Consider the following 12,388-nt stretch of genomic DNA (forward strand, 5'->3'; position numbering starts at 1 on the left):
TAGATCTTACTCAGTCAGGCAACCTCTGTGATTGCAAGACATGCTAAGTATCTAAACGTTTTACATAAACTGTATTTCAGAAAAAGACAGCTCTGTTCTGAGTTTTTTGTCACCATTTTTTTTTAACAGTTCTGCAAATATTTTTTCGTTTTCTTAATTAAACCAAAAGAGTGTTTATTGCAAGTGTGATATTGTATCGCTAGCAGCCATATCACCCTGCAACTCACAACTGGCAACCCACTGAAGCTAAGCAGGTGAGCCTGGTTAGTACCTGGATGAGAGACCTCCTGGGAAAAACTAAGGTTGCTGCTGGAAGAGGTGTTAGTGTGGCCAGCAGGGGGCGCTAACCCTGCGGTCCATGTGGGTCCTAATGCCCCAGTATAGTGACGGGGACACTATACTGTAAACAGGCGCCGTCCTTCGGATGAGACGTAAAACTGACTCTCTGTGGTCATTAAAAATCTCAGGGCGTTTCTCAAAAAGAGTAGGGGTGTAACCCCGCCTCCTGGCCACATTTCCCATTGGCCCTTACCAATCATGGCCTCCTAATTATCCCCATCTATGAACTGGCTTCATTACTCTGCTCTCCTCCCCACTAATAGCTGATGTGGGGTGAGCGTTCTGGCGCACTATGGCTGCCGTTGCATCATCCAGGTGGATGCTGCACATTGGTGGTGGTGGAGGGGAGTCCCCATTACCTGTAAAGCGCTTTAAGTGGAGTGTCCAGAAAAGCGCTATATAAGTTTAAGCAATTATTATTATTATTTACTGCATAAATGCAACAGTTTCTGAATCCTCCATGGTTTTACTAGAAAATTTAAAAACTGCATTTTATATTTTATTACGTTATAAAATTAAATCTGCTATTTCTAATGTAATGAAAATGTAATCCATTTTGTTTCTTTTTTTTTAAATCAGAAAAGGGGGGAATTAAGAAACTTAATCAAGTTCTTCTGAAATAGTTGTATTGGGAGGACTGGTTGGTTGCTAAGACCTAGAAGCGATGGAATCTCATTTGATTTCAATATGGTGCTCCAGTATCTCACTGGGCACCATTTCTGTCATTTCCTTTTCCTCGGGCTTTCGCAGAGGAAAGGTAACTCGCCGCTGACTTTTCACCTCGGGCTCAGGACAGAACAGGAATTCATACAAGAAGCCAGCAGCCACTGCTCCCATCACCGGTCCAACCCAGTACACCTGCAGAGAGGAGACAAGTGCATCGGAGACAAGCCTGCTGACCCAGACACAGGAGTTGGTGTGTAATGCCTTGTTATGTGAAACTTCGCTACTGAAGAGTAATAGGGATGAATACAGAATTGGACACAGAGTGTTTAAATAATACATCCAAGTCCAATGAGGAGGTGGTGTAACTTCATATAAGTCACCTGAACTTATACAAAGGGAAAGGCATTCAAAAGCATCAGAATCTATATGGGTCAGATTAAAAAAAAAAGAAATTGAAAGGGCATAGCATTAGTTGTCAGTTTAGATGATCAGCCTTAGGTCCTGAACAGAATTATTTGTTATCCATTGTAATCAGGAAGGTAGCAAGGCCAAGCACTGTATTCTGAAAATAAAACAAAACCCCAGTATTACATCTACAGTATCTCTTACTGATGCACAAGCAAGGTTCTCAGAAAACGTTAGATCCTTCAGTATTTTTATTTAATTCTGTATCAGATAAGCACCACAATTTCCTTGGCTTCTGTTTCAATTTCAACCATCCTGTCTAATCTAAACTTTCAAATACACAAACACCAACAAGTCCTCTTCTGGAGACTCTCCAATATTCGAACAAAAGGGACAGCTAGTATCTGATACAGGCAATGTGTTTAAAATGTTTTAAGGTACTTTTTATATAAACTCAAACTACAGCTTCACATTCAACAAGAAAATGATGTGGGACACAACTGAAAATTTTGAAGCAATGCATGAAAGATTCAACATGGAAAGACATTCTTTACACAGAGTCTGAAAAATACTACCCAGTCTTGTTATTAAAGATAACTCATTGAAATGCTTCAGGAAATGGCTAGGTTCTGCCAAAGAGCTCCTAAAATCTAAGCAAGATAGATACTTTATTGATCCCATGAGGGAAATTGCAGAGACAGGCCCTATAACCTCTAGTCTGTAATGTTTCTGTGGTTTTACACTATGTGACATCACATATTGGTCAAATGTGGGAGGTATTCACATAGCTGACCAATGGACAACTCGTCACAGGGTTTACCCTCGAACATAAGGATTAGCAAAGCTATTGTGAAAAATCAAGGAAGCTGTGCTGAGTGTCAGTGAAAAGGGGAACAATGTCGAGATGTCCTCATTGTGCAAGCACTTCTCCCAGGCGTGAGAGAGCAAATCACCACATCTATGAGGAATAACGAAGCAGAAATTTGTTACTCACCCAGTGATTTTCCCACTGTTGGAATATGAGGCTGGGGCCCAGTGACCTGGCAGGTTCATGCTGGCTGCAGTCAGGGGTGCCTGCAGTCCACAGAGGGAAATGCACTGATTAACTGCAGAGCCTAGCAGTGACTCAGCCTGGTCCTGTTGGACTGCAAGCCTGCAGGTTTCTTTTAATCCTCCACCTGCTTGAAACCTTTCAGTTCAGCAAAATACTGCAATTCAGATTAAATAAAGAAATCAGAGAAGTCCATGATCATTGAGAAACAAGAGTGGTCAGCTGTCGTGGAATTTTATCGAAAAAGAGCCAGGAGAGGTATTCTCATTCACTCGGTAAGGTCTTTATTCATATTGCAATATGGGAAAAAACTATCACCCCTCTCTGCAGAGAAGTGAAGGCTGATTCAAAAGCAAGCAGGGAGAGCCCTTGTTTTATATCTTTTTTGAGCTGATGCAACACTTCAAGGACAAGCAAAGCAGTAATTTTCCATTACTTATAGGTTTTTGCTTTTAGGCAAAGAAGAGCAGTTATTCAAATAGTTTCTCATTCTCCCTTCTTCGAGCAGCAGAGATAAACATTATTAAAACATCCCGTGCCCTTGACGAGTTGGGTGCTATCACACTTTGTTCTAAGTATCCAGCTGCTTCTCCTTTCCTTAGGACAAAACAGATTACATCATAAAAACGAAAGAAGAAGCACCAATGTATTTTTTGCAAAGCTTATCAGTTACCTTCGGCTAATCTAATAACCCAGACAGTACATACTGTGTTGATACACTGTCTTCTAAAAGTAACCTAGACAGTGCGTACTTTGTTGACACACCGTCTTCTAAAAATCTGCACGTAGCACAGCAGTTACATCCTTGTTATATATTTTCCTAAAGCTCTCTACATTTTAAGAATCAATTTACTTATTAGATTTCATCAGCCCAGACTTAAGTAATATATTTGTTATATTACACAAAACCGTAAGCTCAAGTTTCAGAACAAATACTGTAGCTTTCTGGATGTTATTCTATGTTATTAATGAGTTGGTGCAATTTAAGGAGCTTGTGTGTAATACAGCTGAACACTCTTTTATGGATAAATTGTGAACAACTGCCATCTGTAATCTAGTGACCTGTGAGTTCCTGTGGTTCATATAGTGACCAGTGAATGCTCTGTGGTCATTCTCCTGTCCTTGTGATGATCCCAGTATGATTTGATTATGTGAAAGCACAGTTACAAGTGGCATAATAGGTACTTGCTGTACACTCCGGGTATGCTGTCTTCTCAAGACTATTGAGAAAGTATCTACTGCAGGATTCTCACAGCAAAGAGGTGTCCAGTGGTGACCGATAACCCGATGATCAGAGAAGGTGGAGCCCTGAGGTCCTTCCTGTTGCGATCGCAGGAGGCAAAGACCATGAAGACCAGCTGGAAGGAAATGATGGCTTCGATAAAGAGAGCCTGGGAAGCAAGAATGTCGGTGCTTACCTGCAGTGAATACAGTGAACACAAACATGTTTCTCTGAAAATCAGCTGAATAACTTGCATCAATCCACTCCATTTTTCAACTTGTTACATTGTCTGAGGAAAAATGCAATAATACTATCCTGAAATCGTGCCTTCCAGATGCTTTAAGTTAAGCACCTCAAGAGCAAAGCCAATTTGCAAGTGAACAAATAAAGAGTAATCGAACACTGAAAAGTAAAAAGAAAAAAAACAATGTTTCGAGACATAGCCAATGTTTTGGCTGTTAAGCAAACAAAAGATAATTATATAGATTCAAAAAGAAGAAACAGAGAGAAGTTAAAAAGAGAAAATTGTGGACAGGGACACAGGGTGTGGAAGTCTCAAAATCTGGCAAAAGAACAGAAGGATTTAAAAGCAAGAAGTAAAGCATGGAATTTCATAAATGGTTTGTTCTGACCTGGGTTACTCCAAAAACATTCTTGGGTCTAAAGAGTAGCAGAACCGCTGTTCCAGTGAAGGCAGCCAAGCATTGGACCACCATGTAGAGGAAGCCTTTGGCAATGGTGATCTTTCGGGTCAGCGCCATGGCCAGAGTCACAGCTGGGTTGAGGCAAGCCTCACAGATGTGTCCAAAGGAGTGGACAAGGATGGTGATGGTGAACTCAAAACACAAAGCAATGTGCGTGAAGGGCTCTGCCTCAACTTTAGAAGATACTGCTAAAGTGGAACCCAAACAAACAACCATGAACAAGAACACAGCCAGAAACTCCGCACAAAGAGCTGTGATGAACTGCCTGGTACAGACACCCCTACAAGCTGCCATGGCAGACAGAGACAGACAGCAGAGTGCATCAAAATCAGAACATCAGCAAAACTCCTGCTCTGAAAAACTGAGGAAACAAGTTCACTGCAGAGTCCTTCCTCCTTTCTTTATCTGAAAATTAGAGATTAGATTGCATGAAATCCTCAACAAAATGTGGAAACAATCAATGCGTAGATGTCTTCTCCAGCTGGAGTAATGGAAATAAAAACCTGACTGAATGTCAGTATAACACTCAGCCAACGATTTAAGCTCCTCCTCTAAAATACCTCCCACACATAAAATCCTGCCTTACAGAAAACCATAACTTGTTGCCAATTACATATGGACAACTAACTTGCTCAAGTCATGTTTCAGTCCCTCTTATTCTCTGACAGATATAGAGAGCTGGGCTTCTTAGATTGTGAGGGTTTCTTTCAAATTACACTTCAGAAGGTCTTAGTGCATTCTAACCAGAATTATCACCATAAAACCTACAGGGTACTTTTACAAAATTAAGAAAGTCTCCCTGCTGATGGAGGGTTGGGGTCACAACCTGAAACATCCTGAAGGTCATTCTCTTTCTGCAACATTTAAATAAAATGGAAAGAAACATATACTGAGCCTCAAAAACTTAATTCCATACCTGCAGAAACATTTCAGGCATCACAAAAATCACAAAACTGTTGAGGCCAACAGCAGATTTGCTGTAAAAGTCACAGGTTAGTAGTGAATGAGACAACCATTGAAACCAACAGAGGTTACACATTTGCCAGTTGCTTTGCAGCAGATTGCAGCTGCCATCCTGAAGAGGCTCAGGCATCTAACAGTGTACTTGTCACATTCTCATCTCACAAGAAAGCCATTGCTCCATGAGCCACGGGAGGACACTGGTGAAATGTCTTCAAGATCAGCCTGCAGGAAGAGCAATGAAGTCCCGGGACTTTCGGGAACATTACACAGTTAAGAAGACCTGGCTTCACTGCTGTCAAGTCCACATAAATTGACTCAGTCCATCCTCCAGCCAACTGAAAAGGCATTTTGCTCTTGATAACAGAGGAATCAAATCTGCCATTCTTTAATTTTCTCCAAACTATTCAACAGGTTACATTTTCACATGTTGAAACCCAGGGACTAGTTTAATAATAAGGTCTGTTATTGCTGTCCATAATTTATATTGCAAATATGTAATTACATCTGTTTGTAATCTCCTTAATAATTCTGGTAACAAGTTTAAACTTATGAATGATTACATGGTGTATGTTTGCAACAGAAAGGTTGCATTTGGTGTTCATCTCCAACTGTAAAGTGAAGAACAAAAAAGTCTCGTATAGTATATAGTCTTGTTATAGAGGGGATCACAAATTCTGTCTGTTCCAGGCTGAAGTCAGACTTCTAGGAGGAAGTGAAGGCACATACAGTATTTGGACATTTTACACTGGAACTAGGACAAACCACCATCAAAAGAAAATTAAGACAGTGAAACACTCCAAACTACCCTTATAGTTTTATTTCTTAAATTTCTAAACAGATTTAAACATTTTTACACCAATGTTCTTACTGTACAGATAAAACAGAAAAAAATGTGAAGAATCCTTAAATAGCATCGAAACCATTAACCCCAGTTACTAAAAGATTAGAATTTACAAAAACCAAAAAGATAACTGAATTCATTATTAACATGATTTACAGCCTTCATTTAATGTACACAGAGTAGATTAGAATAGCTAAGCATGTATTATTGGGATCTCAAATGAAAAACAAAGTATCGGGCACAGATAAATAAAAAAAAAGATCACAATGTATTTGCAGTACAATATAAACTTATCTACAATTTCTTCCCTGGGGTATTAAATATTCCACCATCCAAACAATCAAGAGTGGTGCAACTGCATCTCTACACAGCTGAATATTGAAGCCAGTTTACCTAAACTTTATTATGTGGCGGAAAGATGTTACAGTCCTTTTAAAAGAATCAAGACTCTGAGGTAATGCAGTCTCAGTTTTGCAATAATTGATCAAATGTTGTGCGACAATGTACATACTTTAACATGAATTGCTGGAAGTTTTTGAGAATTAGTGAATCTGTGAGTGCAAGAAACCCATGATTTCAAAGTCAGCTTTGAGAGAAAAAACCACAACAGCAGAAGCATAATAACGCTCATATTCTGGTTACAGATGTTCAATTCAAGACGGCCTTCTGCAGTGACAACCGATGAACTGAAATGTTAAATATAATTTGGAAAACCACAGTTTTAGGCATTAAAGACTTGAGCATATACAGTAATTAGCTCTACCATCTACAAATGTTAAAGAATGAATTCTGTAAAATGGCTAATTTGCTTTCACGCAAAACATTTTATCTGTTGTAAAGGATTTCACTACTACCCCACATTCAGGAGTTATAGATAATGGAAGCTACTGAACAACAAATATGAGAAAGGTGCATTTCGATACACAGATAAATTGAATTAAACAACTGCTATTAAGGTTGCTACAGAAAAAAAAACTAAAAGTGACATTTGTTGAAAAGGAAAAACAGAAGCTGCTCTCCTAAGTTCCACATTATAACAGGGAAAACAAAAATTAAAAGACAAAAGGGAGTCATTGAGGAAGAAACTGGTAAAAGCTTAGCTGGCAGAAAAAGAAAGGAAATCTGAAGGAAAATGGTAAATAATTCTGCATTTCCTTCTCTGCTTTTCTCTCCATTGAGAAAATCTGCTAACCTAAAACACCATTTAGGTGCTGGCTGCTGCAGTGCTCAGGACAGCCAGACGTACTAATGGTTCCGTTTCTGACCTTCAACAGAGCTGTGCAACAGTAACTTTAAGTGTTGCACATAAAATCAGGTCACAGATGTAGGAAAGGATTGACATCTAAAGCCTCTATTTTGTTATCCTTTCAGTCTGAAACATTGCTGAATGACTCCTTCGATGTCTACCTGAGTGGATAACGGATACAGAAACAGTACAAAAAGTGCACACACCTCCATCTAGTTCTATATGCTTTGACATACAAGCCACATACCAGGAAGTCTGTAGCAATAATATAACAAGTAAAGGTAACTGGAAAAAGTTGAAAAAGAACAAATATTGGCATCATATGTTATTGTAAAAATTATGTATTTAAATTTTCACAATTAAATCATTTTTTAGGGAAGACAAACAGGCAAATTAATTTTGACTTTTAAGATTTATAACGGTATGCTGCAGTCACAAAGGGTACTGTTTTTTAAATGTTTTCCACATCTGTCAAAGTAAAACCCTAGGGGAAAAAATGAATCATACCATTTCATTTTAAAAGGTTAAATGCCCGATGCCGCTGACTTCTCAGAATCACCTTTTTATTGCTAGTAGAGGGCATTGCAGAGCCTGGCAAGCCACAGAGCAAGATGTAAATCTAACACAGCCTCTACATTTTGCATTTTGACATCAGCTGATATCACCTGGGAAGGGTGCTGATGACGTAATTATGTCATGGTTAATTTTTATATGTACAATCATTGCTTTTACAGGAAATCAACACCAATAAAAATAAACTATAAACAGCAAAACCCTATAAAACTAGGGCTGCAGCTGCTTTATCCGTTTATTATAATTTATCATATTTAAAAATATAGGGCAGTATGCCTTTCTCACTTTATTTTACATTTTCAATAGATTTACTAGTGAGAGATGAGTAAAGAGCATTAAAAAGCACACATTTGTCCTGGACTTCATGTGTAATGAAGGTATGGCTTCAAAACTATAGGTTCAACTGAAGACACTGTTCAAAACTATTATCAGCTCTGTTGGTTAGGAATACACAATTACAGAATAGTAACAATGAAAAGTTTCTGCCTTGCAGCACACATTGGTATAAATTACATGCTTGCTTCATTAAGAGTCAAACATGATTTCTCATGTTTCTGCAGTTACCTTTCAAAGCAAAACCTGTGAGTACAGGGCACTAGAACACAAAAAACATTTAAACTTTAAAGAGTGCAGAATTCTTTACAAATTCACAGGCTGTCAGTGATGAAACCATTTTTCTCTCAAAAATTCCTTTGTTTTCCCAATATGGTTTTGATGAACTGCAAAAACCTTGAAAAAAAGCTTTTCAGACAAAATTGCACAAATTCACCACACAAGGCAGATGTCAAGCAGTACTAGGGACAGCCGTCACAACTAGGAAAGAAGCAGAAGACTGGCATGTCAAGTCTGCACCTTATGCATAACAGGCAAAGAAAATCTCCAAATTGTGGTTAGATTTAGATTATGTCCTCACCGAGGTATTTATAAGCATTCTTATGCAAAAACCTAATATTTTCCAAAATAATTTGTATTTAAAGTGCTTTTTCACCGCACGAAAAATGAAATCTGAAATGAAAGGTTTTAGGCACCATCTCAGCATACCAAAGGAAAAGAGCATCACAGCTATTCCTTAATTTCCTGATCAGTTTGTTTCATTAAGTCATTTACATTTTCTTTTGCTTCAAGAGTCAAATCAATAATTCTTAATTGCAAAAAGACATGACAAAATACATCATAGTGCACATTTTTCAGGCTTCCACATTCAGTCCTTACCTACATGAAAACAATCTTTAGATTACTCATTCAAAATGTGATTTGTGACAGTGTGTGCACTTCTGAATTAAATACGCATCCAAAAAAAATTAAAATCTTTAAGTGGAGACGAACTCAAAACAGTGGAGAAGAACACAAAGGATGCTGTACAGTTTAGCCCCTTCCAACTCTCCAGGCTCACCTGTTTCTACATAGTCTTTTTTGCGAGATCGAGCGAGAGTGTCTTTTAAACGAGAGCCAGGTCAGGCCTTCGGCTAAGCACATGGCTGTTTGAGAGGCGGCAGACAGGTGATCATTCTCAGGACAAAGCTCGGAATCGACAAGACTGCTGAGCGTAGCCAGCACAAGAATGAAACAGAAGGGTCAACCCCGAAAGCTCTGCTGAATGAAAAAGAACAAAGTTGCATGGTGCAGGCGCCTCAGGTACCCACAGTGGTCACTCTTGTCCAAACCCTTCAGTTTCCTCAATTGCAAACAGCAGCTTCTCTTTCAGCTGCTCATAGCTCTTGTAGGGAGGCAGATCCAAGCGATTAAAGCTAGAATTGCAAAACAGGAAAAAAAGTTAAGTCAAAAGGCAACTGTACTGTAAAGTTTTTTAATGTTTGAAAATACAGTATTTAGGTATGTCGTGTGCTTATATAGGTATATATTTTATCAGCCACTCTAATATATACATGAACCAAAAAAGCCTAAATTTAATGCTAGGTGCCAGGAACCTAAACTAGCATAAGTGCAGAGTATGTCTGTTTTTAAAATAAACAATCTAAATTGGATTAATATGAAAGCACAGGTACAATTACCACACGTTAAGACAGCACCTATTTCTAAATCAGATTAAAACATTCTGTCTACTTGATATGAATAAGCAGCAGGACAGCACTGATCCAGTCCCCACAGTTAGTTTATAAGATGACAAAGTGAGATGATGTTTACATTCTTTGAATGGGAGAGGGCAAATTATGAAAAGATGATAAAGCCGTATAACAAAGAAATGAAACCCTTCTGCAGCACCTTTAAAAGCATCATATTGAAAAGAGCAAGGCTTAACATTTTAGCACTACTGGTATAAATGGAATCCAATACCAAAATTGAGCAGGCAAGCAAAAAAAAATCTAGTTCACAATTCAATTTCAAACCTGCAACCACAAGGCACCATCTTTAAGATTACAAATCTGAGTCTGACCATCATAAAATGCAATACTTTCCAGTGATCAACATAAATTGTGGTTCTGCTACTACATAATGGGTGTGGTGTCACATTAGGATGGGCTAAATTAAGCACAGCATCACAGGAAACAATATAATGAACTCACCAGGTGTGACTTCTAGGCAACCAGTTTTCTTTCCCTACTTTCTCGATGCAAAATTTCTGTGGGCCATTGCTCCCTGAAAGTACAGAAAAACATATTTGTATGGAAGTATTTCACAGCACTCCAGCAAAAAAGAAAATTCCTGCATTTATCTGTTGGGATGACAGGGTGCAGAAAGGAAGTGGGGAAACCTGCAGGGCCAGTGTGACCAAAGTTCTGTTCCAAATCAACCCATTGCCTCTTGTACAGTTCAGCTTCCAGGGTCACCTTCTAAAACCACTCACCCATGAGGTCAGCGAATCCTCCCACAGGCAGACGACAGGTCCCAGTGACGAACTGCAGCAGGCGCATACGCTTTTCATTGTCCATTTCCTTGATTAACTGCAGGGGCAGAAGGAGTATAACATTTGAAAGACTTATTACATATTTGAAATATTTCCTAGCATGTTGTCTGGGAAAACTGTTTTACATTTTTGCCATTTTTATCTTGTGCTTTTATTACATAAAAGAGGTGCTATTTAACTAATACCCACCTTCACTTCTAGGATTCAGGTAAATGGACTTGAAAGTTAAAACAACACAAATGCAAAGATGAAGTGTTGAACAACACAGGAAAATACTCTTAAAATCATCAACACCCCAAAGCTGATCTATAACATTCTGTGACTCCAGAAGAGTGCACACCAGTTTGGGATACTTCCTATTTGTGGTATAAAAATGCTATTTAACAAAAACCGTCTGCAAACAAAGAAACAGCTCCACTTGATGACTTCAATGTTACTTAACAACCCGACTGAGAGGAACAGACTGCAGAAAGGGTAGAGTAGAATATTTTCCATAGTCAAAAACAAGACAGATGGCTGTGTTTTGGTGGCCCTGTACTGACCTGCCAGAACCATACAATCTGCTTGCTGCTGCGTGCATAGTGGCGGTAGATGGTGTTCCTTTGCCAGTCTGCCAGGTCAATCTCCTGCATCCCGCAGAGCATCACCTGTGGGAGTAACTCATGGCATTAGCTTCCACTGTCAAGACTGGAAAACAAGGTCCAAAACTGGGACCTTTTATCTTAAGAGATAGTAAGAGTCCTTATGCATGCATATCACGGTATAGTACAGTAAAAGCAGAGTAAAACAGAATTAAAGCACAGTGAAATTGAGGAAGAAGCACACTAAACCACAGAGAAATGTGATGATATATATTTTGGAAAGAAGAACAGAAAAGGTCTACTAATAGTAACTACATGAGAAAACCATAGAAACACTGTGCGAATATACCATAAACTTTAATAAGGGAGCCAGTGTTGAACACCATTCCTCCTAAGTTGTAAAAACTGAGATTTTCATTTAATGTTTGCTTTCTCAAGTAATCTTTGCAGCTCTGTTTCAATTTCAAAATGTCCTCACACCTTCTAAATTTTTTGAACTAAAACATAATTTTTAATGGAGCAGTCAGAAAATACTGAAAACCTTTTCTAAATTTGAAGGAGTGATGCGGGGAGGATGAGTGAAAGCAGTAGTCAAATTTCAGTTGATGTACTTCAGCGTGGTAAAGCCTACAAAACAAGGGAGGTTTAAGTTTAGCAAGCTCCTAACCTCCAATTCTTTTGCATCGAAATATTGCAGGTATTGCTGTGGAAGAACTTCATTGAAACCCTCGAAGAAAGCCTGAGTCTGCTCCTCCACGCCCCTGGACAGTCTCCATTCTGCCACAAGCCTACAGAAACAAGAGTTGAAAGGCTCATCATTTATTTCTTTACAGCATGTTCATATAGGTTGACATGCATTGAGGAAACTATGAATTTCTTCACTGTTTAAAGTTCTAACCGGCTTATAATTCTTCATTCTGACAAATACCTA

At 38.7% G+C, this 12,388-nt stretch overlaps 1 protein-coding gene and 1 pseudogene across 2 annotated transcripts in view; both read right to left on the reverse strand.

Moving 5' to 3' along the window:
- Window positions 1–1,011: 1,011 nt before the first annotated feature.
- LOC148818151 (aquaporin-4-like) lies at window positions 1,012–4,681 on the reverse strand (annotated as a pseudogene).
- Window positions 4,682–6,152: 1,471 nt separating this feature from the next.
- The window catches only part of LOC148818152 (E3 ubiquitin-protein ligase Itchy-like), a 37,675-nt gene continuing 31,439 nt past the window's right edge, over window positions 6,153–12,388 (reverse strand). The window contains exons 20-25 of one of the 2 annotated variants that reach the window (XM_088937392.1): window positions 12,125–12,245; window positions 11,419–11,523; window positions 10,817–10,913; window positions 10,536–10,608; window positions 9,654–9,758; window positions 8,744–8,823 (exon numbers count right to left, since the gene is read on the reverse strand). In XM_088937392.1, the coding sequence (XP_088793518.1) occupies window positions 9,659–9,758; window positions 10,536–10,608; window positions 10,817–10,913; window positions 11,419–11,523; window positions 12,125–12,245 (496 nt within the window). In that variant the 3' untranslated portion in view covers window positions 8,744–8,823; window positions 9,654–9,658. Of the gene's footprint in view, window positions 9,759–10,535; window positions 10,609–10,816; window positions 10,914–11,418; window positions 11,524–12,124; window positions 12,246–12,388 lie in introns of both variants that reach the window. The other variant, XM_088937391.1, reaches the window with a different exon arrangement.

This window comes from Atractosteus spatula, chromosome 19, assembly GCF_055471065.1.
Source record: "Atractosteus spatula isolate fAtrSpa1 chromosome 19, fAtrSpa1.hap1, whole genome shotgun sequence".
Classification (NCBI taxonomy): domain Eukaryota; kingdom Metazoa; phylum Chordata; class Actinopteri; order Semionotiformes; family Lepisosteidae; genus Atractosteus; species Atractosteus spatula.